The 27,323-nt window shown below is 34.3% G+C and overlaps 5 protein-coding genes across 5 annotated transcripts; 3 read left to right on the plus strand and 2 right to left on the minus strand.

Annotated features, from left to right (window-relative positions):
- The first annotated feature begins 314 nt into the window (after positions 1-314).
- On the plus strand, positions 315-755 carry LOC120192536. Its single transcript, XM_039195302.1, has one exon. The coding sequence runs from the start codon at positions 315-317 to the stop codon at positions 753-755; it is 441 nt and encodes a 146-aa protein (XP_039051233.1).
- Positions 756-1,199: 444 nt separating this feature from the next.
- On the minus strand, positions 1,200-5,851 carry LOC120192581 (homeobox-leucine zipper protein ATHB-8-like). Its single transcript, XM_039195336.1, has 19 exons — positions 5,579-5,851; positions 5,331-5,490; positions 5,114-5,214; positions 4,907-4,997; positions 4,470-4,565; positions 4,266-4,379; positions 4,082-4,165; positions 3,834-3,989; positions 3,672-3,746; positions 3,468-3,574; positions 3,183-3,375; positions 2,913-3,098; positions 2,737-2,814; positions 2,482-2,616; positions 2,078-2,403; positions 1,849-1,948; positions 1,557-1,706; positions 1,329-1,477; positions 1,200-1,263 (listed from the first exon to the last, which is right to left on the minus strand). Exons 1-18 carry the CDS (start codon positions 5,839-5,841, stop codon positions 1,331-1,333), a joined length of 2,562 nt encoding a protein of 853 aa, XP_039051267.1. The 5' UTR covers positions 5,842-5,851; the 3' UTR covers positions 1,200-1,263; positions 1,329-1,330.
- Positions 5,852-14,207: 8,356 nt separating this feature from the next.
- Positions 14,208-14,986, plus strand: LOC120192472. Its single transcript, XM_039195245.1, has one exon. It carries the CDS (start codon positions 14,233-14,235, stop codon positions 14,797-14,799), a length of 567 nt encoding a protein of 188 aa, XP_039051176.1. The 5' UTR covers positions 14,208-14,232; the 3' UTR covers positions 14,800-14,986.
- A 1,819-nt stretch (positions 14,987-16,805) lies between these two features.
- On the plus strand, positions 16,806-21,521 carry LOC120192428 (nuclear pore complex protein NUP85-like). The gene is made up of 18 exons (XM_039195215.1): positions 16,806-17,273; positions 17,359-17,461; positions 17,622-17,732; positions 17,833-17,916; positions 18,069-18,140; positions 18,259-18,315; positions 18,661-18,780; positions 18,875-19,075; positions 19,166-19,276; positions 19,360-19,397; positions 19,585-19,741; positions 20,001-20,102; positions 20,227-20,283; positions 20,452-20,598; positions 20,746-20,816; positions 20,902-20,989; positions 21,069-21,125; positions 21,250-21,521. Exons 1-18 carry the CDS (start codon positions 16,897-16,899, stop codon positions 21,442-21,444), a joined length of 2,148 nt encoding a protein of 715 aa, XP_039051146.1. The 5' UTR covers positions 16,806-16,896; the 3' UTR covers positions 21,445-21,521.
- Positions 21,522-22,251: 730 nt separating this feature from the next.
- LOC120192424 (carotenoid cleavage dioxygenase 8 homolog B, chloroplastic-like) lies at positions 22,252-25,342 on the minus strand. Its single transcript, XM_039195213.1, has 7 exons — positions 24,983-25,342; positions 23,797-24,367; positions 23,539-23,711; positions 23,257-23,450; positions 22,874-23,063; positions 22,487-22,589; positions 22,252-22,399 (listed from the first exon to the last, which is right to left on the minus strand). Exons 1-7 carry the CDS (start codon positions 25,286-25,288, stop codon positions 22,254-22,256), a joined length of 1,683 nt encoding a protein of 560 aa, XP_039051144.1. The 5' UTR covers positions 25,289-25,342; the 3' UTR covers positions 22,252-22,253.
- Between the last annotated feature and the right edge of the window lie 1,981 nt (positions 25,343-27,323).

Genomic DNA, 27,323 nt, shown 5'->3' on the forward strand with positions numbered 1-27,323 from the left:
TTGAGTATAAATTTTTTAAAATTTTCAAAAACAAATTGTTATGACTTCATACTATTTGAGTTATGTTCACTAGAATTTAGGTTCATTTGTTTGAATGATTTAAAGTTTAAGTTGTTTTATATTTGGATTGAGTTGAAATCATATTTGAATCTGAGTGGATGAAATCAAATTCCCGAATTCAGTTTAGATATGAAATGTATACTTCTTACACGTATGATTAAGATTGATTCAAAACCCTAATTTGTGTCATAATATTTCCACAGAATAACGACCAAAGGTGTCTTCGAAAGGTGGTGTCAGATGTTTCTTGGGAAATGGGAAAGTATATAGATATCGCACTAGAATCTTCAACTTCCACAATACCTGAAGAAGATGAAGTGGTGAAGCAAGCCGAATGCGAGTGCTGTGGATTCAAAGAGGATTGCACCGCGGATTACATCACGAGAGTGAAGGATCGCCATTGTGGGAGATGGGTTTGCGGGCTATGCTCGGAGGCTGTAAAAGAAAGGTTAAACGGAGCTACCCCGACGGCGGCGGCCATGGAAGACGCGGTGAGTTCTCACAGGGAATTTTGCCAGAACTTCAACAGCACCACCAGACTCAACCCCAAACTGTCTCTCACCTTTGCGATGAGGGATATAGCTAAAAGAAGCCATGAGACTCGACGAAGCTCCAACAGTTTGGTTGCATCGAAGATCGGTAGAAGCACTAGCTGTGTCCCAAAGATCGATTTAAATAAGCACTCACTGGTTTAACACCTTCAATTTTCATGTTTTCTGGGGCTTTGGTTGGCTACAATTTATACGACCTTACAGATCACGTCGTTATAATCCCACATTTGTGTTTATTTATTTGGATAAATAATTTTTCCGCTTATCATTTCAAGAACAGCATAGAATAACGAGGAGTAAATAATCCAAAAATAATAACTTGGCCTAGGTCATTCGATGCTAGTTTGTAATTGACGTGGAATATGTTAAAAATGTGTGGATCGGGTCATAAAAACATATGTGCTTATCGTATGGACAATTTGTAAATCTAATGTATTAATAAAACAAACAATGTCGATAAAAATTAAGAGAATTAGTATTTGGTGTCCGATTAGGCTATTAGAGATACTTAATTGATACAATATTGATATTTGAGGACTTGGTTAAAATATATTAAAACTTAGATACTAATTTAGAATTTGAATTATAGTTTAAAGATGCTTGTAACAGTATCATATGACTTGAAAGGTTTCTCCAAACTAACAAAGACGACAACATGAGAAGGGAGCTTCAAATCTAATCTATCTTGATATCCAAAACCCTAAATTCTCTATGGATTTTCATACAAAAGACCAGTTGATGAACATGAAGCAGATACAGTTCACATTTTCTTCATCGTTTACCACTTTCCAAGCCACGGCCCTCTCGTAGGAGACCGGCCTCGCCATGCTAGACAAGCAGATACCGCCTTGAAGGCACATAAAACCCTGCAAACAGAGACCACAAATGAATCAATCGTATGTTCTGCATTCAGTTGTTATCTGTCAGCTTGTGTTTATATCATACCTGCTGCATTACTTGTGGGAACTCGGTGAATAGGGTTTTCCGTCCGTTCTCGTCGAAAATATTTTCCAGTGTAATGTCCTGGAGCGACACCAATGTCGTTTCGAGCATGTCGAGTCCGGCTTGATTTGCGAATGTGAAAACAGGTAGTGCCTGCATATATATTACTAAGCATCAATTATGGCACAAGAGCAAACGGGAAGAGGGAGACGAGTATCATGTGTTACCACGACAACCCGGGACAAGGAAAACATATAACTCGACTCGAGAAAACATGTTCATTTTGAGTAAATACCTTCAAAGAGCAGCACAGAATTGCATCTGTGTGGTGCCAAAGCATTTTCAGAATGGATTCACTTCCCTCATGTTTGAGAAGTTCTGACCCCATATAGCACCTGTAAAGAGAAAAACGACCCGAACATATTGGTTAACACAAACAAATCCGAATGGCCTAACGAATGTTAACAACAAGCTTTATATCCAGATTGCTGGGGAATGGACAAAAAGGAATTTGACAGATGCACCTATAGCTTTGACAAATCCAACAGGCAAGAGTTTGTGCTTCAGGAGTACCAGGGGATGACCCTAAGCCAGCATGAGAACCTAAGAAGGAAGGAGAGAGTGCTAATGCCACCCTTTGAACCGAGGCGATAATACTACGGACGTACTGTCGAGCCATGATTGCCATGTTTTCCTGAAGGTGGATCTCATACACAAACTGAAATGCTATTGTCATCACAGATTTCGTGCTCTCAGAACGACCGGAATTATCCCCAGTTGCACGGTTCACGGAAGCCCCGACTTCAAGCGTGGAGGCAAGGTCAAGTGTACGATTTGGACTGGTCACATCCTACATTACATAAATGTATTCATTAATTGAAGAACTAAAAATAAAAGATGATCAAGCACAGAATCTTATAACACTTACCATTCTGGAATCAATGGGAATGATGCGGAAACCGGAAGGGATAATAGGCGCATCCTCAGAGAACGAGCCATCTATGGGGGCAAAGATGAGTTCAGCACAAGAGCTAACCGCATTCTCATCAACTCCACTACAAAGCTGAGAGATTCATACAACAAAGAAAATCATATATCAACAACAGAGTTAAATCAGAACTAAATATCAGCCCGTGCAGTAAAATAACATCAGTTGATTGATTTTGGGTGAGAACTTACGTACCTGCAAAAGGAAGATATCACTTGGCATGATCATGTCCTGATAGTGGCCCATGTTTTCAAGCTTAATAACCTCCATGAACTATAACAAAAATGTTATAGCAATATTCAGGATACATTTTGCTAAATGATGGCAAAGATTCTATTGTGAGTGCCAAAACCAAGTATTTAATCACTTACCTCTTCATGCTCTATTGTGTGAGCCAATGGAAGAATGACTTGACCCCCAAAACTTCCCCCTCGAGGCACCGGCAAGCTACACGGTCCGGCTTTGACAGCAGCAGCTGAATAAGCATCGATGCCGCTGTCTGCCCACTCTGATCGATGTTCTCGTAAGAATCTGAGAAGTATTGTTGGAGGTACATTCTACAAATATGATGAAAGCAGAGGTTTAACATCTATAGATCTTCTGATGTAATTGACATACTTTTGATTCATCTAGAAACTGACCTGTAATAACATGGATGCTTTGGCACATAGAACAGCATTGCCCATCGAAGGAAATCCATTACTATAAGAAAAGTTTACATCCACCATCTTGCCGGGAGATGAGTTCACAAGGAGGGTAACATCATCAACACCGTCACTTTCCAACATCGTCCATCCTTCGTCGGTAAACCCATTAACAACCTCGTTAAATCCCCTGGACAACAGAAAATGTTAGACCATAATCAATCAAGAATCTACCTACTGCTGCACCTAAATGGTGAATTTAGAAGAGCTGCACAAACATACTTGCTCAATTTCTGACTAAGTGCGCGTAGAGCTGCAGGTCTTCTCCCCCAACCGGTAACGTTTGGTTGAGATATTTCCTGAGAAATCTGCCTCAAATGACGGAAAGCCTGCACAAATACCGAGATTATGGCATGAGACATTGTAATCTCTTGATTTAGTCCCCCAACTCTACACTCAAAATATAGATGCAAGGAATAGTCTTACTGCCATTGTTATCTTCTGAGCGAGTAAAGTTGAGGACTCGTAAAGGGGCCGCAAAACTTCAGGAACACTTAAAGGCTACATATAAGCAAGAAGACATTTAAAACTGATAACCCATGCAATAATTTTTTTTACGTTTCACAAGGGAAGCAATGTGATCTATACCTCCAAGTCCATGTGATCAACGATGTGAATGATGGATCCACCCCCTTCACAAGGTCTAATCAGGTAACCACTAGGCAGTAATTCTGCTCTCACAAAATTTACTGCTGGTGGCATACTTGGACCATTTTGAGTGTTGTTAAGTGATCTTTCACATACCTAAGCATCATATTGTGATTGTAACGATCAGATTATAAACTTTCTGACAACACGAAGGCAAAGGAATAATGAAAGCTTCATATGAAACATACCACAAGGCTACCATCCTCCAAAACAGATGTGTAGCGCATCAACCAGAAGTCACGAGCCGGTGCCAATGTTGTAGGTGCGTAAAGCTAAAAGAAGAGAACCAAATTTTGACACTTTTACCATAAGTCATTGCACCATTAATTGAAAACTTTAGTTGCAAATTGGGGGGGGGGAATTGTAGTCTACCTGCATATAAAGCAGTTCAATGGTTCCACCATTTGCAGTGGACAACATGTTTATAACATCCACAGCTCGGCAATCACGGTACCAAGAAGGCCGATCTTTTAGGATTTCAGCAACCTTGTGGGAGGGGGGGAGGATCACCAGTCAATTCAACTAAATATGAACCAAAAAAACGTCCTCAAACCAGATAGCAAAAACCAAACTTACTCTTGTAGGATCTAGTCCCACAAGTCCGCATGCACGTGCTGCAACTCCAGTGCAACCATGAGAAATAGCAACGATTCCGATGGAATCCGGACCAGGCTGCATCGATAAGAAAGATATCAGTATGTAAAAAATGGCAAGAATTGAAGACTACTTTGGTTAATTATAATATTCTACTAAACTAATTAACATTACTTAATTAATTACTTTATTAACAATGTGGATGCTAAATAGTAATGGAAAAGAGGAAAAGATTAGTAACCAATAGAGAAAGAGGATAATGGGGTTGTCCTAGATATTGACATAACATATATGGATTTGAGTGTTGCTTAGAAGATCAGCAAGATAATGCACTTTGTTATGGATAATGATAAAGCATAATGGAGTACAGTTTAATATTAGTAAAGAAAAAAAAAAGATAATGAAAGGAGAGCAGTAACCTTCATTCCAGGCATTTGGACCCACTCCACAGCAGTTCCAGTTGCCTTTGAAAGAAACTCTGTTAAAGTTTCCTCTGCAATGGACAAAAGTCTAAAACCATACAAAATCATATAAGCAATACAGCAACAAAAAAAACAAAAAAAAATTAAAGGCTCAATTTCATAGAGAAACGAGGATAGAAAGGGACACAACAAGTTGTTACTAACCCTGCAGGGCTGGCATCCCTTGGAGGATGCTGAGAAGTACTTTGGTGTTGACCGCTACTCACCACTGAGTCACAGCTTGTATCTGTGGTGGTTAGGGTTGCCTGCAACACAAAAATAGCTTCAATAAACTCCATAATATCAAAAAATACCAACAGTTCAAAGCAAATGAAAGGTTTCCAAGAAAAGGGTTCAAAGCAAATCAAAAGGCTTTACTAACATTTTGAGTCTGTTGACGAAAATAGCTGTTTTCATAAACAAGGTGTGAAACTTGCTTTTGTAGCCTATCATTCTCCTCCATTAACAGTTTATTCATAGCAGTCAACTTCCTGTTCACGGCTTGGAGGCTTGACGCCTCTTTCCTTTGTTTTTCTCTACATCTGTTGACAAAATTCAAAGATCCCAAACTCAGCAACCAAATAAAACTACGATGAAATATGAAAAAGGTCGGGAGATTATCTTATGGACCTGCGATTTTGGAACCAAACTTTGATCTGTTTAGGCTCGATGTTGGAGAGGATGGGGCACTCACGAATGAGCTGTTGGCGACGCATAGAGCTTGGCTTGGGGCACTCATGGTAGAGGCGCTCCAAAGCTTCAACTTGCTCGGGCGTGTACCGCACATACTTCCCGTTGTCCATTGCTATCTTAGTCCCTTCCTTGCAGGCTGAAGTCACCGCCAGCATCGCGTCTATATACCATAAAAAACAAAACATCCATTTCATAAGCATACGTAAAAACGATTCGGTAGTAAAAACAAGGTGATGAGTTAAATTTATTTATACCGTTTCACTCAGCTTTGAAGACACAAAGATCAACAGCTAGACCTCAAAAACCCATCTAAAAATCCTTACTTTTTTTGTGGGGGGGGGGGGCGAGGTACTCTTTAGAAACGAAGGACGATCTTTATATGACGAAACCTCTGAAACATGTTCCAAAAAAAGATCAAGAACAGCTGTTTTAGTTGGCTGTCTGGGAAATGATTTGTTGGGTTTTCTTTGTTCTGTTTTTAAGGGGGGAAATGAAGGAGAGAAACACAGAGAGAGGGATTGATTGTGAAAGGGGAAGAATGGCGTGTTTGTGTGTGCTAAAAAAGGAAAGAAATGGACTTTAAAAGAAAAGAGACTCCTTAATACCAGACAGAATATCAGACTTTGTTTTGTTCTTCACATCGTAATCACAACACACTTGTATTTCTCTCAAATTTTTATTTCATCTTTCTCTGTTTTCCTGCCCTTTTCTTCAAACTTTTGCCCTTTTAAGCTTGCTTACTTCTTTTCTTCTACTTTGCGAAACTAAATTTTATAAATTTAAAGATATTCATATTTATTTGGATAAATTACACAAATCAACATTTAACTATATTAAAATAAGTTTTTCAAATACTAAGTTTTTAAAAATTATAAAATAATTATTAAATTTATCAAACTGGTATTAAATAATTACGAAATCAAAATTTAAAACATTAATTGTACTTAAAAAAATCATCACTTCATCTCTAAATCATTTGATTAAATTCAAGAGTCAACATGGAGAACAAACATTATGAAGGAATTTGCATGCGGCCTCCCGTTTCTCTCTCGTTATTCCCTTATATTGTGACACAATAATCAAATATGGGTCCGCTCTAATTTTATATATATTATTTTTGAAGTTTTCCCTATTTTCTTTGGATAATTGATTCCGGAAACAGACAATGTTATTTTTAATATGTAACTTTATACTAAATAACATTACTTTTTCCTGTAAAAAAAATAGCATTACCTTTTTTATTGCAAGTCAGTCTTATGGATCATCATTGGTTAAAAAAATATAGGGATAAAAAAACCTTTTTATTTAAATATAATCAAAACAAAAAATAATTTTAAAGATATAAAAATAAATAAATTTTGCCTAAAAATAATAAGCGGGTACGATATTTGTAGAAGACACATAATTACATAAGCATGAGTATGAGTTTGGCAATAGTGACAACGCGCATATATTAATATTATCTTCGATCACTCGATAAATGTATGTTTAAAAAGTTATATTTAAACACATAAAATCCTCGTATCTAAACAATATAATATTTGAGAAGCTCGTGGTCAAACATAAATCTCATATTATTTAGACATGAGCATAATGTTGGTGTATGTGCGTTGTTAATTGGTTAAAAATGTTCTGAATAAATATTATCTTATAATTATCCTATATATGTTTTCTTATAATTTTTATAAAGAAATTATTTAATACATGTATTGTGCAATGTTTGAATTGTATATTTTTTTTTATCTATTTTAATGTTATTTGTTATATTTAGAGTTTAGGGTTTATAATTTAAATTAAGGGTAAATGTAGTTTATATTTTAAATCATAAATCTTAAACCCTAAATTATAAATAGAACAAATAATATTTAAATAGGTCAGATTATGTAATTTTAATTTTATGCATTATGTGTATCGAATAATTTTTCTTTATTATATTAATTTTATTATCTGTATTAAGAGTTTACGATTATCTCTCTTAATAATATCATATTCGATTTGAATATGGATTCAAATGTACCTTTACACTATGTTTAGCCTAGTTTAAATTCTTTCCAAGTTTTCAACCTACTGTCATGTCTTTAATGAGCATCTACCTAGTACGAGGAAGTGCTTAGTCAACTATAGGATCAAATCCAAATAATATGCCTATTCAACAACTATGTATATGCAGTATATAATCATTCGGTACATTAGTTTTGGAATTTATTTAACTTCATAGGTTGGGTTATTTATGATTATATACAAATATTTATTATCACATCAATTCATACACTTTTTTAATTTTTATACGATTAATAATCGAAATGTTGAATTTATTGATAGACTTAATATAAAAATAAGTGTCTAATTATATCATTTTTTTATTTAGGTGTCTAAATTATTTTACGATTAATTTATTTGTCTAATATTTATAATGTTACATATTTAAATGTTTGGATTGTCATTGTCATTAAATTCAACGGTTAAACGACACATGCCGCCTTTATAAAACTTTAAATGTTTTATTTTTAAAAGATTCATTTTTTTAAATCTCAAAAAAATCCTTAAATCCCTAAAATATATAATTTTAATCCCCTTATTGTCATTGCTAGCCATCTCCGGCCGCCACCTCCTTCACTAAACAACTATCCATTTGTAGCCGTCCACTCAGTGACCGACCATCACCATTATCGTCACCTCAAACCCTTATATTCTTATATCTCTAAACCTAAATCCCTAAAATACCAAATACTCAGTCCCAAAGTTTTAATTACTAATCACGTCGGGCGCCCATAAAATATTAAATTCAACGCCGGCCGCCTTCAATCTTTTCTTTGCTGTGATGCGTTCTTGCTGTGGAGTCATTGCCGGCTGCCTTCATTTCTTCTTTGCTGCAGTAGAGTTCTCGAGAGGCAGGCATCCATTTCATTTTTGCTTTTATTTTTTTTAATAATAGTATTTTATTTTTTTGAAAAGTAAAATTTTCAAAAAAATATATGCACAAAACGTATTAAATAACGTATTTTTTTTAATGATGGTGACTGTCCAATCACCTAAAAATGAAACGTTAGAAACATTAGGTACCTATTTTGACTGAAAAATAATTTAAACAATAAAAAAAGATATGATTTGGACACTCTTTTATATTAAGCCTTGTTAATATGATTATTTTTTACATGCAAATAAATTTTTAAATTAATCTACTTTATATTAATATCAATTGAAAATATTATTTTCATCATCAACATATATTTAATAGTTAAAATTTTTAACATAGTAATAATTATAAAATTTTAATTTAATACCCAAAACTTATCGTACATGGTTTACCTGAATAAAACATCAAATATAATGATTAAAATGTTAACGTGCTAAATATAAAAGAAATATAAAAACATGTAAAACAAATTTCAATTTTCTACACGAATGTGAATAGTTGGTCAAATCCATTATCAATGACTTAAAGAAGTAATTGACTTCCAATTAATTGCGAAAGAATTGACTCTGTTCATGTTTGAAAGTAGAAAGGCCTACCCACTTCAATTACAATTCCACTATTACAACTTTATAACATATGTTTTTCCTTGTATTCTCTCTTAAACAAAATTCGAAAATCGATGAGAAATTTTATTATATCAGTTGTCATTTGTTATTTTTAGACACTGTATGAATTACGATAACCGATGATTTATAAAATATAATTTTTCTCATAATCTCAGCCTCATTAATTTATTTTCGATCTTATTTTATCATTATATATTTGATATTCTACAAATTTAGATTAAAAAATCTCAATAATTAATTTAATGATTTTTACCTTCGTCGTTCCATGGATTAAATGATCCTTTTCTATTAATGGCACTACTAAACAAATGTTCGAAGCTCCTTCAATTAAACTTGGTTGAATCTAAAACTCAATACTTTTGTGTGTGTGTCAATTTTCTATTCTTCTGGACTCTTCTTGTTGCAGATCTGGTGACGATTTATGTTGGTTTGGGGTTCCAATGGGGGATGAGGTCAAGTATGGTGGCCATGGTTATGGGGGTTCATTACTGTAGGGACTGGTTCGAAATTATAACTGATACAGTGCAGCTATTATTTTTAAAATTTTCAAGAATATAAGGACTTCCCTAAAAAAGGAGTAGCGAATAACTGTATGAAAGGTGTCCGACAAGTAGCAGTAACGTGAGGTCGACGGCAGCGGATCTTATCCGAGGTTGTGGTCCACGCGATGGAGAGACACAAGGTGTGGCCCCGCACGCGTGAAGAGTCTCGTTAGCTTTACAACGTGCTCCTTAGCAGCCCCCAGGTGTACCATGTCAGAAATTTCAATACAAAACAAACTTATCTTTACACTATTACAAATTGTTGAAACATGCAAAATATTCCGACCATCCACATACTGTACAATAGACTCCATTAAGAGGTTTAACAGTAATCAAGATTTGATTGTAGAATATACAAAGTTTAGATAACTTAATAATACAATTAAAAAGAAATTGAAAATTAAATAATATAACAGTCAACAGACATGGTAAAAATATAAATAATGTCATCTACACTATGATCAGGGAGGAGTGGATGGACTATTCATTCACCCTCTAAAAGTAAAAAAAAATATTTTAAATATTTTTAATTAAAAATTTATTTTCATACTATTTAAAATTTTACAAGTTTATTATCTCTTAAAGTTTTTTTTAAATTTACTTATTAAAATAAAATTATGTGTCTGTCTCTAATTATGGTACAAACTAGCTTTGTAGTACAGTGGTTTACACGTATAATTAAGAATATTGTGAGTAGAATTAAAGTTAAAATATGTCTTGGTATGGGACCATTTGGTGTATGTAAATAAGCATGGGGGAGATCGTGGAAGTGGGGAACAAACACCACTAGAAATAGTACGCGTGTTGGCATCTTTCGGAGTGTCAGATTTGGGCTCTCACTCTGTCTTTGTGCTGCGTCAACCGTAGCACACTTCTCTCATACACCCAAATCCTTTATTTCTCTTTCACAACTTTGTAAGATTTTGAGGATGGAAATATTATGTAATATTTTTTAAAAAAAATTAAGACATAACAAGTAAAAAATAGATTAAAACATAGTCATTTTTTTTGTGTATTCTTGATAAAATATAATACTTAATCTTATTTAATTTGATTGAATATTAATTTCATTAACATTAACATTATTATAATACTTTAAAATATCATATATTTATTTTATATAAATTATTTTTTATTATTCATATATTTATTTTATATAAATTATTTTTTATTATTCATGAATAATTTTAATACTATATATGTTCATAATATTTCTTAATCATTGATAATATATTGACTCTGCACTGAATCTATTATATTTTCTCCATCTAATATATTTATCGCAACATGAGTATTACCCGAATTAATATAAAAGAACTATTATTAATTTTTTAATCTTCCACCAACTATGCAATTTAGATACTATAAGTTTGAACATGCATAAATTCAAAATCATATCTCATACAATTTGCATACCTTCGTATAAATCCACAATTCAGTTCGTAGAACATGGATGATTCATACACTTTTATGAATTTCATAAATTAATTATATTATGATAGTTTTATGTAAGGCATACTTTGATTTTCAAAGACGATAGATAAATATTAACGGATAAATTGTCTTTATTATAAGCCTATAAAAATCATATATGATATTAACATTTTTAATAATTCGAATTTTACATTGTCTAATTATTTTTAAAACGTTAGAAATTAGTTTGTAATAATAATAATTAGATACTAACTTTTTAATTATAAAATTTCAACATATTAAATTTAAATATTCAAAATTATAGGGGGAAACGAGATATAAGTGAGAAATTACGGTTCCCATAATGGGATTTAGATTGGATTCATATGATTCTTCCATGTGATACAATTAACAAACAAATAGACAAGAACAAGCGTGTAATCTAGGTTTGTATGGTAGATTTATGTCCATTGCTTCAGTCATAATATAATAAAGTTTTCATAAACTTTGCAAAGAAGCGAAGCACGCGACGCCAAGCACGAGTAAACATGGGAAAAGGGGATTGAAAGCAAATAAAAGGTCTAATTATGACTTTAATCCCTTTCTTATTATCAAATTTCAGAATAGTAAACTGATAATTTCATTAATTGCTGCTGTCAAAATGATGAAATTGTTAATTTTCTATTGTTATTTGGTGACGTGATCATGATGGCATGGAAATCTGATCAATTACGTTCGATCAACTGTTTTAAAAAATCACATTATCACTTCAAATGTACGAATAAGAATGTTATCAATTTATAATCTTAGACCTACGGGTAACATTATGAAGTAAAGGGATAAATTCTATTAAATTAAAGTAAAAAGATCAATTTGCAAATGCTAGCATAGTATAAGGACTTACGTCAGAATTAGACCCAAAAGTAATAACAAAACGACAGTCGAGACCTAAGCGTGGGCCGACAGCGCATTGGTGGGCCCACTTAACGGCGCGGAAATAGAGGATTTGGCCCACACATTGCCCATTTCCGACATGATTTGCTTTGATACCTCCAATTATCCATCTTTCTTTCTTTTTTCTTAAACAAATTATATATTTTTATTTTGATTAAAAAAAGGAGAATAATCCGCGTTGGCACTTTAAGAGAAAAATATATATATGAATAAATTATCAAGCTAGCGGGCCCACCTGTGAGTGCTTAGTGATGTTGATTAATTAGCTAATCGGGTCATTAGTAAGTGCTTATATGTTAAAAAATATGAAATTAGTAATATGTTTGGGCCGTATAGCCCACGAAAGTCTAGAGGACAATCCAAGGACAATTAGTGAGTTTACAATTGGGGTCACCAACTCACCATATTTTAAAAAGTCACTCAACAATGAGTAAGTGTACATTTTAGCCACTCAATTTTTGGTCGAGTAAATTCTTTTAGATTTTTTACAGGTTGATATAAGATTAATTCTTCATTGACGATATTTTTTTTGAAAAAAAGTTATTTGATGCTTTTATACTTCATGAATTTTTACTTTACTTATTGTATTATTATATGCCCTCACTGAATGCCTTTTCATGATTATTGTTATCACTTACAAATTCATTAAATTACATCTCAAATTAATTTAGAATCTGACATTAGTACGGATAAAAAATGTAACATATACTTCTAAGTGTATGAACTGGTGTAGCTAAAAGGTGAAACTATCATTGCAACTTTAAAATCAATAGATAAATGATAATATAACAATTCAAGTAGAAAATGTACTTATGATCTTTCTTTATAGAGTAATGAAGTATAAAAGCATTGAAGATTTTTTTTGTTCAATAAGAACACAAAGACAACGATAAGTAGATCTTGCACTAATCTCTAAGAAATTAGAAAAGAAAATCCGAAAAAGTTGGCTCACAACCTAAAGTTGAATGATGAAAGCATAATAAAAAATTAACATCTTTTTTAGTTTTAACGACACATTGACATGATTGTTCCCATCGATAAATTGAGTGACTTTATTGTGTCTTTTTGAAATACGGTGACCTAATAGTAAACATACAAATGATAGAGTGACTTGTGGGCGTAATTTACCCTTTTGTTTGTTATGAGACTCTTGTCAGAAATAGCTGCATAACACGTGACCCACAGGAACTTGGCATCAGCAGATAAACAGGATCCATGCAACACCAAAGAAACAATTTGAGGCTTCGGGAAAAGCACAAATCAAACTGCCACAGGTCAATGAACAAATACCATAAATGATGCACACAACAACAACTATAGAATAGATGTTCAATCTCTTCAACTATAAAATAGCTGCACACGAACACTTTGTTCTCGGAGCTGGCAATAGTACAACATAAGGATGTGGCTTGTAATGACATGCTATAATCTTTCCGGCTGCTATCTCTATGGATTTCGAGCCGAGAGATGATCATTTTGTCGTAATTTACTCGAATAAAGATATTGAATCTCAAGAATCTGCATGAACCGAACAATCTTTCGTCGATGATTTCGAGTCAAGGAATGATCATTTTATCATAATTTACTCGAACAATAATGTTCAGTCTCAAGAACCTGCAGGAACCGGAGAACCTCAGCAAAAAGATGCTCGTGTATCTGCCAAAATTGAGAAATCATTTGAGCTTTCATGGAAGAATATTATATGATGATAATAAGTTGAATAAAGTACCGAGCTTTCAAATATTTCAACCGAGTGCTCCTTCCATTAAATAAATTTCTGGTTTTTAACTATAGAGAATAGATTTCAAATTTGAGTATAACAGAGGGACGAAAACCGTATTTTTGACCTTTCGTCCCCCCCCCCCTTAAAGCATATTGAACCATTTATCCACAATAACTTGTCTTACCCTCAACCGAACATTTTCAACCATCGCATGCGTTTAACTTGCTCCGTAATCAACCTTTAGAAGCACAATATGCGATGGTCGGTATTCTTCTCTTGTTCCTCAATTTCCCCCAAAGAATCTCACCCAAGAGCAATCTCTTAAAACACCACATCTTTGCCTTCATTCCTTTAATAATCCAATCATAGACCCCGTTTCTTCTACTTCTTCTTTATCAACAACCCTACGACCCCACATGCCACATACCCGTTTCGAACCGACACAACCCGTCGTCGAACGGATAGCTCGAGCGCTCCATCACCCGCTCTTCCTCCTCCATAGATCCGATTCCATCTTCTTCATCTTAGGTGCCACGGGTAATGTTTATACTGTGATGTTGTCTTCGACCCCTACGTGCACGTGTCCCGACCGTACAACCTCATGCAAACACATACTGTTTGTTTTGATCCGGGCTTTAGGCGTCTCAGTCGACGACACATGTCTCCGGAGGCGGACTCTCCAGCCATGTCAGTTGAGTTGCCTTCTCGGGACGCCCATGTCGCCCGAGGCATTAGCAGAGGTCAGTCTACGTGAGAGGTTCCACCAGCTTTTCTCCAAAAGGAAGAAGCATGGTGGGTCGGGGGATGTTAAGGAGAACGAAGAAGGAACTATGTGTTTCGTTTGCTTGGAGGAAATGGAGAAAGGAGACAAAGTGGCGACTTGTTCCACGTGTTGGAACTTGATTCATGAAGAATGTTTGATGAGGTGGAAGAGGAGCCGTGGGAGAAGGTCGGCTAATTGCGTGATTTGCCGTGCAAGGTGAAGTAGTGATCAAGAAAAGTATTTGAATTTAGCTGCTTATATTGGCCGGGACCTGAGTGAGGGCGGCGGTGACAATGATGGTAGCGGCCTTTGTGGTGGATGATTTATTTTACGTTCTTAGTTTTAGGATTGAAATTTTTTTGATTATGAACTATATATGTTTTTAAACTATAAATTGTGTATATTCAATAATCTTATAAATAATTGATGGATAATTCATTCGACATTAGAGTCGTGTGCTAAGTTGTAAAAAAAAAAAAACAAAAGAGCAGTGTGCTAATTGTTTTAAAATAAACAAAACTTTGGCTAAAAGTTTTATATGGTAGTAAAATTAGAAATATGATCCAAATAGTATTAACCAAACGAACTTAGTAGTTAATTTTTTTTTATTATTTTTTGAATTTTTGAGTTCGAACATTACGTATACATAAGCAGGAACGTTTAATATTAAATGGTAGAAAGTCTTTAAACAATAAATTGTATTGACACCAAATTAATAATTTTTTTATTAAATCATATATACGTACACTCTTAAAAAAAATAAAAATTAACAATAATATGTTTTTATAATAATAATAGCATAATTGATCTTAACACAGATTTTAATAAATGATCTGAATAAAATGTGAGATCTAAATTTTATAACATAATAATTTAGATAAATATAAAATATATCTTAACCGATGCTACCGGTTAACACCTAGGGATGGGCATGGGGCTCGAAGTCGATAAATTCCGACTCAATCCTATTTTATTTGGGCGGATTTTTTAAAACCAATTTAGGTTCGGGTCGAGTCGGTTCGAATTTTCTAGAGGTTGTGTTCGGGTCAGATCAAATTCGAGTTTAGGTAAAAAATATTTGACCCAACTCGACCCAGAAAAATAATTCCACCTTATATATTTATAGTAATTGTAATAATACCCCTCTATATTTGTTTTTCAATTAAATCCATATTTTTATTGAATAAAAATAATATTTTATAAATATATTATTTCAAGTTGAATCGGGTTGAGTCTTATCTCAAAAGGCGGGTCAGATTCGAGTTAGGTGAAGGAGTATAATTTTCATGTTGAGTTTAAATAAAATGGAGGGTGTATAATTTTTGAGTCGAATCAAATTGACCGAAAATTCAACCTAACCCGACCCATATTCATCCCTATTAAGACCTCTATTTAAGGAGAATGTTCCAAGAATCCATTTTATATACTTTTTATATTATATCATATTTATTTATATTTTTGATAACATGTATATCTAACGTATTTATGGCACGATTTTGTTTACTTTTATAGCACGGTTTTTTTTGCCTTTTTATACATTTCTAGTCTTTTTTTTTTATAATTCGTTTGACTATTTTTTTGTTTAATTTTCTTTAGGATTAAATCTGACATCATCTCAACTAATCAAGATGACACTTCATTTGTTATCTTGTTGATCTGTTTGGACCCTCGAATAAATTTGGATATGTGATTTGTGTTCGGAGATAATTTTCTCATGACACTGGGCTCTGATTCGCGATGGTCAATGATTTTTCAGTAACTTGATCTACTATTATAGTTTGTTTGTTGATCGAGTCAAATCTATTATTTTTAGATATATTTTTAATATTTTTTTTATATAATCGTAAACTATCATTATAATTATAATTTTTTCTTTTCTAATAAGGCTAACGTCTACTATTTGCATAATAAAAAATGTGTTAATTAGGAATGACAATTTAGGGGTTGTTTGTTTACTTCAGAATAATTAAGTGTTGAATGATTCAAATGTTGAATGATTCAGAGGCTCTGTATGAATTAAATCTTAATGTGACATGATGTTTGATAATGGCTCTGAATCATTCAGAATGTACTTCTGGGTTAAATCGTTCAACACTAGATATTCAAAAGTATGAAACAAACGCGTTGAATATTAAACGATTTAACATTTAACGCTAAATAGATAAACAAATATCCCTTATTCTTTTGAGTTTTGTTTTTGCCTAATAACCAAACACAAGCCAAATTAATACTCAACAATTCAACATTTGCAAACCCCATCCAAGACCCTAAACGCTTCGAGATTCATACTCACTAACTGATTTATTGGCAAAAAGAAATGCCCGGTGCCTCGTCAGATTACGGTGGCGGCGCTCTAGTTCCGATTTCACCGGAGTCCCAGGTTGCGGCGGTGTATCCTCTCCACCATGGCCTCAAGTATCCTATCTCCAGACTCTCCATCTCGTGGTCTCGCGGCAACGCCCTCCGCGTCTCGGTTTTCGCTTCTCCTCCATCCGGAGACTCCGTCCAAGACGATGAAGGAGGAAAAGTAGTGGAAGTGAAGCTCGGAGGCGGAGACTGCGAGATCAGCGACGCTCATTGGCGGAGGATCGCCTACGATTCGATCTCTCCTTTCGCTCTACTCCAAAGCAGGAAAAACGCCGTCTCTAGCATGTCGAAAATGTCCATGAATTCTTCACCTTACGATGCTGACTGGTAATTGATTTTCGAATTTTATATCAAATGTATTTGTAATTTATTTTCTTTTGTTCTGAAAATTACTGAAATTTGTTGTGTTTAGGTGGGATTACATAATGGAGTACAGCAAAGACATAAATGCCCTTCTTGGTAGTCAGAAATCTGCTTCAGTTCCGGCTATCGACGACCCAAAGTCAGTCATAACGGTAATTTCCTCTTCTTTTCTCCTTTTTTTTTTTGCGGAAATCTTGGCTTTGAATAGAAAGCAACGAAAATGGAAAATGTGTTAATTTAATGGCTAAGCTAGAAAGTTTTAGTCTAATGGTAATTTCGTTTGATTTCAAGTTGCTTTTTTTCCTCTCTCAGAAAGTAGAGGAACCGATTTGTTTAAAGGCTGCGTGGGAGCTATTGGAAATGTTTTATGTAGAAAATCCATCTCATTCATGGATACCTGAACGCCTTGTTGATTGGTTAGCTGTAAATCTCCTATCTTTTTTCTGTTACTACATCCATAAAGTTTTACATTACTTTGGTTTAAAAGTTGTTTGTTACTAATAAGCAATTTGTGTCTTGGCAGGATTATGATAGCCTTTTCTCGGGAACACACCCCACAGTGCACTCAAAGCTTGTTGATTTTCAAAAAGACCTTGTAAACTTGCAGGTCCTGAATAGTTAACCTTCTAGTTTTCCTTATTAACTTCTTTATATGGTACTTAAGCACTTCTAGAATCTAGGCTTGTGAGTTGTTTGACTGATTTGTACTCTTCTGTATTCGTATTAGATGATGTTATTTAATCAGTTCATTCAATGTAGGTTGTGGAGGATAATCCCAAATACTGGGAAGTTATGCAATCAGCACTTGCTGTTGGCTGGCTGGATATTGTGGTATGTTTTTGATTATCTAATGTGAGTTTATAGTTTAAAATTATGAAATCTTGATAGGTTATTTTTCTTGTTTGGTGGAATTATATGATAGGATACATTTTTCTATTTTCACGTTCAGGTTAAGATGCTGCGCTTGCATGGATCTTATCGATTGGATCAACTCAGCAATCGTGAGGTTGGTACGAGATAGATTGTTATTCATTGCATCTGAAAAATGTAGCTCTCTCTATTTACCTGTAGTGTCGTTGAACCATTATATTGTAGTTAAGAGGTTTAAGTCTTTGTTCAGTTATTTGAACAAAATGTGTTGTAACTTGTAAGCAATTTCTGTTATGCGAGTTCTGTTCTTGCTGGTCTGAACTAAAGTATTTCCATATCTTCTTTGCATTTTAATGTGTCAAGGTTATCTTCCACTCACTTTCCTTATGGTGTTTTGTCCATGTGAAGTAAGATCAGGATATTGTTGCTATAAGAAATTGAAAATATATATTTGATGCCTCTTTTTCCTATACATCAACAGACAGAGAATGGTCTTGTAGAGGCAATTGCTGTTCTCATTTCAAAAATGCCACGTATGCGTTTGGATCAAGAAGCTGGGAAATTGGGTGAATGCTTTAAGGCCAAGCCTGATTTTTTGAAGGTATCTTAAATTCTTACAGTGGTGGTGTTCTCTCATTCTGCTTCACAATCCGCTACGTCCAAAGATAAGTAATTCAAGTCTTTCTCTAGCATAGGCATGGGAGAAATGGCGTGGACAGATAAATAAACTGGATTCAAGTGCATTCTGGTTTCAGTGTGCTCACCAGAAGACTCGGGAGGGCTTGAGAAGTATGTTACAAATAATGCTGGGTAATGCTAATAGTCTCTGCTCTGCAACATGCCATTGGATAGAGCTGTATATTTCTCACTTGCTATACATCCGGCCATTCACAGTGGTATGTACCTTCAATGTATTATGTATCTCGTAGCATTTAACATGTTAGCTGGATGCTCAAATACTCACTTGATTTCTTTTCTTCTGTTAGGGATTAGAAAGCATGTACAGCTTGGCACAGAAAAGCATTCAATTGAAACCAATGGCCTCTGCACATAGGTTGATGAGGCTTATAATAGGAATTCTTGGGGAAAATACTGAGGTGACACTTGGAGATAGAATATTAAAAAATTCTCTTTTTGGTTCCTCATCCATAAGTTAAATTATGTTTTTGTTAATTCTCAGGTTGTTTTAGCAGAATGCATGAAAGGATTTGGTCCTTGGTGAGCTGTTATATTTCCATCTTTATATTTTTCTGTTTGTTGTATTGCAGTTTTGGAGCCTTTTTTGGGGTGTTATTGTTTCAAAATTTGTTTGGTCTGGTAAACTATGAGAAGTTATCATGAAATTAAAGATTGCATTTTCCTTCGCAGTCATTAAGATTTATCTCTATGTTTTGCTTATCGTCAGGATGGTTGCACATGCCATGGAGTTATTAACCGCTGGGAGTGACCATGCAGAAATGCTTTTACATGAAGAGCGTCAGAACTTGGGTGGAATAAGCATAGAGGAGCTTCATCGACTCGTTTATGCTCAAGTCCTATCCTCACATCCATTAACTTGGCAAGTGAGTGCAAATAATTGTGTGGATTACTTCATTGGCATATGATATGTTTTCTACTTTGTATACAGCTTAGGCTTACCTTTCTAAGCTAGAAATAAAATATGGAGTACAACTTAACCAAGTTCTTTGGATATAATTCGTAGCAATGAGTAAACTAATACTATTTCCCATTATTGTTATTATAGTGGATAATTTTTTTTAATTGGAATGCTAGCACTTTGATTAAATATTTCTTTTATTTTTTCCCCTTTAACATCTACAGATTGCTCCAGTTTATCTTATATCATGCATGAAGCATGGGATGGTTCTGTTACAGATATTATTGTCCAAGCATCCTGTTCAAAATAATCAGTTATTGCTGAAGGTCATTGGTTCCTTTTTCTTATGCTTCTTATCTTTGCTATTATCAAATTGTTTTCCTCTATTGTTTTGGATTTTAGGGCCTTATCAATTAGTTTATTGTTGATGCAATTTTGTGTTATACACAGAGCATAGAGATATGCCGTCTTTACGAACTCCACAGCATAACTTCAAATACTATGAAGGTATAAGCATCTGAAAAGAAATCATTTAATTTTGGTGGTGGAAAACACATATAGCCTGGCCTTTGTTTTAGTAATTCTGTTTCCCAACCTGTTGAGAAATTTTGTGGTAAAAAATTATGATTGAATTTGATGTCATGACAATTAAGGTTTCTCACTGTCAATCTTTAGATTGCTGGAGTACACCACTGGAAGCATGGTCGGAAAGGTTGTGGAGTGTTTTGGCTTCAGCAAGCTCGGGATGAATATCGTCTTAATAGGATAGCTCAGCAATTGTTTGATTCAGTTGGAAAATCAATATCTGATGAGAGTTTCAAGGTAGATTGTACAGATAACCTCCAAGGCACAAAGCTGTTTCCTATCTCTTCTCCTCGCATTTTTTACTATTCATTTCAAGATAATCTTTCATATCCCGAAAGTGTTTAGTTTATGGGATATGACTGAATCCATCCTCTATCTTCACAGCAATGGGAAGGGTTAATTCAGTTATTGGGTTCGGATTCTAAGACTGCTGGTGGACTAGAGTTCCTGCACAAGTAAGAATTTTCCTCTTTGCTCGCTGTTGAATTATTCCACACATTAGAAAGCATACGGTGTTAGTTAACCTTGGACACATCACAGATATAGAGACTTCAAGAAATCACTTCAGCATGTTTATGATGGGAAAACTACAGATGCTGCTCGGCAGGCTGTGGAATCTCTTATATCGGTACATATTTGTCACCTATTGATCTTTTACTTTAATCATCATAAATATTATAACAAGAGCAAGATTGTTTTTACTACAGCTTATGAAGAACCCGTCTACACCTCAACGCTTTTACCTGCCTCTTCTTTATGATTCGGTAGGAGAATGACGTTCACGGATTTCTTTAGATCTATCCTATTACAGATTGTTTGAATTTTCATTACATCCAGTGTATGCGTTGCTTGACTGATGGCCGTCCATCGATTTTTCTTTTTTTGCAGTTGAAGCTGCTTAATTGGAAGGATCGTCCTTTGTTGAACGTGTCTCAGACAAATCTTCTATTAACTAAACTACAAGATTTGTCCATAGCAAGGCTTCGACCGGATTTCATGGAATCCGAGTTACCACCCCAGGCCTTGAACTCTGTTAGACTTGCACTTGCGATGAATCTGGGACGTGCAATCCTAGAGGAATGAGCCCTTTCATGTATGTAATCTTTGTCTGAAGAATATCCATTAAAATCCATCTCAATAGATTATCAAGTTTGAGATTATCACAAGCAAACCCAACTTGGCGTATCCAGAAAAGATAAAACCACAATTATTATCATATTAACCCGTAACACCGACTTAATGAATGGTTTCGATAGCCATCATTGAGATATTTTTGTTTATGTATAATTCTGTTACAGTTTCTGTAATCTGACTTTGATTTCTGGTAAATCAGAATTTTTTGTATCGACTGCTACGTAATTGAACTGTTTAATCGCTAATCAGTGTTTAATATTGCGTTCTTTATTGGCGGGTTAGTGATGTTTTGGTTGGTTTGAGGTGGATGATGATGCCATGGATGAAGATCACTTGAGCTCGTCTTTAATGCATAAACGGGTTTTTTATATTCAGAACACGTTAACGAGGTTATAAACACATGTATGCCTATTAGGCTATTACGTGCAAAGCTTTATATAAATTTGAAAAACAAGCAAAAGTTGCTGAAAACACATATTTTGCTTCTTTTTATATTTTCCATCAAAGTAAATACACTGAATTTCCTAGACATGGTTACGAACCAATTATTCACACTGCTTTGAGGAGACGAGTCATGTCACGCTGCAAGATCATTATTAAGAATTGTTCTCTTTTTACACTCGATTCCCTACAAGATTTTGTACCTTTAAAATTTTAATTTTGATTTCATACCATAATACACATTTACAAGGACACGATTTATGGAACAGATATCGATAAATATATACACACATGGTACTAATGAACGGCATGGACTTTTATTTCTTGGGTACCCAACATCCATGCAACCCATAAGGTAGACCGTAAGGAAGTTTTGCTCTTGCAATTTCTTGGAATGTTGAACCGTCCAACACTAGAGCATATCCGCCTCCATTCTTCTCACTGATTAGGGATATTACAACACCTGCATCGTTTTGTTTATTTATTTCCTTTTTGTTTTAAATCAAACGAAATTTGAATGGCAAATAATATGGTGGTTAAATTTGCTCACCGTCATCTTCCTCGGTTGCACCTGGTCGAGCCACAAAGAATGGCTCCGATGGCACTGCCCCCTCATCGTGCCAATTCTTTGCCCGTTTCTTCGCAAAATCCAGCTGCAGTTGCACAAACAAACAAACAGTGTTAATTCTGACCCAAAGAAATAAAAAAAATCCGAACTAATCAATTTAAACATAAATTTAATTGAATCCCATTTATCATAAAAAAGTTAATAATTCAGTTTACAAAATTCTTAATGATACGATCGAGTCTCAAATTTAAATAATCATTAAAACTTAAAATGATTCAAATTTAAACAATCTTAACCTGAAATGACTGAAAGCTTAAATTTGTAAGTATGATGGAATGAGTGATGATCGACGATAAGAAGTTAAATTACCTTGGTTAGGGTATTGGGGAAGTGACATGGGCGTTGGGCTCCACAAGCATAAGCATATCTGTATTTTTTACCTAGAAAAGCAGGGTTGATGCTGCACATGTCCATGCCTCTTCCATGTTCATCAGGGTTCAATGCTGCCTCCAACGTCCCATAAGGACTCCCATCCAATGGAATTTTGAATCTTCCAACCCTATCCATATTTTTTAAGTTAATTTCAACCCTTTTGTATACCTTTAAGGATGTGATGTTTATGTTGGCCTACATCTTTTGACCTAATATAAGATACGTAGGAACATGCATGCAACATTGATAGCTTTATGTCCAATGCTCATTTTCACTTGTATTATATACCATAGTGTTAGAGCATATATGTTATTTGGTACCTTGCATCTGGTAGTATGTCCTCCCCGTTGAAAGACCGTAGATTTTGAAGCCTTAGATTATCCAAAATCGTGGTGTCGGCGTTGTGTTCGCAACAATCAGCAACGATCGATGTCAGTCTCCCATCTTCGTCTTTCTCTTCGTATGCATTGATGAAATGAAATGTCACAAATAATGGTACTTCGACACTCGCCACCTGAAAATTTTCCCGCATTTTTTGTTATTAAACCACACGAAATAAGGCTAATTAGAAAGAAAATACAGAGATAAAAAAGGGAACTTACTAATTTTCCACTAGCTTTACACATAACATGAAGAAAGGCTTTAGATTGAGGATGCCACTCGAATTTGTACAAAGGAGTAGGTTCAGCCCGGAGCAAATTTTGTGCACAATACCTCAATGGCATTTCAGGCACTACCACATAATGCTCAGTCACCGGAAATGAATGTACCCAACCTGTAAAGATGAGTAAAATTCGATTAATTAAAACTTAAAATAGAATTAATCGATTGAACCGAATCAACACGCCCTAATTACTAACCTGGAGCCGGTCCGCCCCTGCAGGTGACCCTTCCGATCACCTTCCGTTCATTAGTCCCCGGCTCCATCCGAACCGCCATGTAACCAGGGTTCACCAAATCAGGCAACAAAGTCAAGAACTCCGCATCAGTCACTATAGGATGAGCCGAGTGTATCAACCCTCCAAGGCTATCACTGTATTCGAACCTCCCGAGTGTTTCCAAGCTCTCGGGGTCGATAACTAAGGACCCTTTTTGAGTTTCCGTCAAGCAAACTACACGGCCATCGCCGAGCTTCACGACGCCTGTGTTGGCATTATCTGTTAAAGAAGCACCAGAGAGTAGCTTTGCGAGGTCTCCTACATAGGCCATGAAGTTTTCGTATTTGGGAACTTCCGAGAATTCCCGGAAGCAAATCTTCTTGTTTTTCTTTGCAGCCTTGTAGGCTTCAGATTCGATTTGGCGGTGACCGGCGATTAACCGGCCGTTCTCGAAGTGGAGCTTAACTAACGTGGCGTAGCCGTCGAAGAGGTGACGGAAGTTATAATCTTCTATGTGCCATAAACCAGGGCCGTTTCTGAGGTACGTTCCTTTCTACATGTGACCAATATTAGGGTAAATTAATTAACGAAAATTCATGCTGTCAAGATCTTATTGCATTTAGTCTATAGTTTATAGGTGTAAAGGACGTCATCATGATGATCAGACGTTGAAGAAGTTGAGTTTGTATTTAATGTATTTATATTGAATGAATTTATGTACGGCCAAAAATCATATCAAAATTCATCAATAATATATTAATAAATAATTAAAAATATTAAAAATAAATGTAATTGTTATATTTTTAATGGTGACTCTTATAATTTAATAACATTAAACAAACTTGTATTTCATATCCATATCTATAAATAAAGTTTTTATATTATAAGTAAAAAAAAATATGTTTACACTTGTTTACTATCATTTGTAGAATATATATGAATAATGTGAATGAAAGTTAAAAATTAAATTTATCTTTCTTTTACCCATAAAAGTTTTCATTAATTTTTTTATTTTTAATCTCGACATTCAATTCACATTCGTTCAATAATTAGAAATCAATATAAAATTAAAGAATATAATTAGAAATCAATATAAAACTAAAGAATTTTATATAATGTAACCAGATCGTGTATATATATATATATATATATATATATATTTATGTACCAGCCATAGAGGTAGATCTCCTTGTACAAGCAGCTCTCCTTCCCATCGTTCTTGTCTCACACTGGTCCATGCAACATGGTTCCGATCCGGGTTGACGGTTTCTTTATCCAGAGACGGAACAACCACCGGTCTTGATGGGTTTGCTACACGGGTTATCGTTAAGCCTCGCCTTTCTGGTTTACTAGCAAAACCAAAGTTGTTGTCAAAGAAAAACCCAAGTTTTTTATGTTTTGATTGATCAAAATCCAACATAGCAAAGGCTGAAACATGGTGCCTGCAGATATCTGAAAACAATAGAGAATCCATGAGAGAGATAGCTAAAGAAGAAGGGTTATTGTGATTACTTAAAGTGGCGAAAATATCATATGGTATTTATAGGCCAGCCAGGGTGAGCAAAATTAAGGTAAGGGAGGCAAATATTCGGAATCTTGATTGGTGGAATTCCATTGCACTATAAGACATCAAAATTCAAATATAAATATTATATGTTCCATTACAATATAAGACATTATAATTCATATATATATATTTATTAGGATCCGAGATTAACTCTTTATTTTTTTCCTAGTGAATTCTTCTCATTTACTATTGTTAATCCCAACCTTTAATTTCACTCGTCCAACTATCATAAAAAGTTGTAAAATTAAAAGTTTTACACTATATATAATTGAATATATATATATATATATAGTACTATTGGGGCTAGGTCAGGCCGGATTGGACTCATGTACCAGTGGTAATAATATCATACATTGTTACTCAATTTTATCATATTTAAAATTAATTGAGTGGTCGTAGTAGTATAAGGAGATATTTTTCTTTTTAGAAGATTCAAATTCTAACAGTTGCGTCCGCAGAATGTGTTAAATATAATAGATTGAAAAAATTTCTATACAAATACTTTATTGCAACCACTCCGGACTATATTAAAAAAAATATAAATTATAAATATTAAAATGCGCTCATCTTTTTTGTACAATAATAAATTAAGTTTTTTTATAAATTTTAATATTAGATAAATTAGATTTTATTTTCTTTAAGTTTAAATATTTTTATATTTCTAAATTCAATAAATTGTTCCCTTCAAAATATTTAATTTTGATTCGTCCCTATTTTTGCAGCCATTGTTACTGTATAATTGGTGGGTTTATGGTTGATTTTTCTTAAGAAAAAGAAAGCTCTGCGCATCACTTCAAAGTACTGGCTTTTGTTTGTGGCTGGTGGAGGGGTAATAATGGTTTAGTGATGGCATTGCTAATGTTGCCAAAGTTTGATGCTTTTGGTATAGAATGCTGCCCCATTTGGTATCCCAGGTTTCGAAATCATCTGGTGCATGCCATGATTTTATAACACAAATTCAGGACTAACATTAAATATATCAAAAGAAAATTATATCTGATATTCAACACTAGCTAACTAACAACCCTATCAATGTCGTCTTCTTTCCTTGCGTGAAGCCGTTAGCCAATGTCATCATCAAGTGAAAATTTCAAATTAGTATATATTTTAGTTAAACTTTTTATATTTTTAATTGATAATATATTTTCGCTCATCCTAAAATTTTAGAAATTCATCATTTAATATAAGATCCTATGCTCATCTTTCGTTCCACAATTATATTTGAAACCGAAATTAAAATATAAATTTTAAAAATAATATAAAGAATAAATAAATAATCGATAATTTACCAAGTTAAGTTTAACATAGTGACGGACATATATCTCTTATCATTTACAAAATAATAACGATAAATAAAGAGTATAATAAATAATGATTTTTGTTGAAACTAAATTCATACTATATTTTATATTTAGTTCCGGGCAATTCATCGTTTTCTCTCTATATAAAAAGAAAAAGAAAAAAAAGCATGGGCACTCTAAGGGACTGGTTGTTTGCCTCTTAATGGAACCATTCAACGCTGAATGTTGAACGGTTCAACATTCAGCGCGTTTGTTTCGCACCTCTGAATGATTCAGTACTAACTGATTCAGCAAAACAGTATTGAATGATTTAGCACAGAAGTACATTCTGAATCATTCAGAGCCAATTATCAAACAACATGTCACATTCAGAGCCAAACCATTCAGAGCCTCTGAATCATTCAACATTTGAATTATTTAGCGCTTAATCATTCTGAAGTAAACATACAGCCCCTAAGTCTAACCATGACATCAAGACAAGTGGGAACGTCGACTAATTCATTTTATGCCTTTTTTTTTTGCATTCCAAAAGTAAGATAAGTTAAAACCCTTCCCTCTTAGGGCGTGTTTGGTTCGGGGTATGTTGGATTACCAGGGGAATGAAATGTCATTTCCTTTTGGTTGGTCATTAATCCTATTTT

This window comes from Hibiscus syriacus, unplaced genomic scaffold (assembly GCF_006381635.1).
Source record: "Hibiscus syriacus cultivar Baekdansim isolate YM2019G1 unplaced genomic scaffold, ASM638163v2 tig00116975_pilon, whole genome shotgun sequence".
NCBI classification, from domain to species: Eukaryota; Viridiplantae; Streptophyta; class Magnoliopsida; order Malvales; family Malvaceae; genus Hibiscus; species Hibiscus syriacus.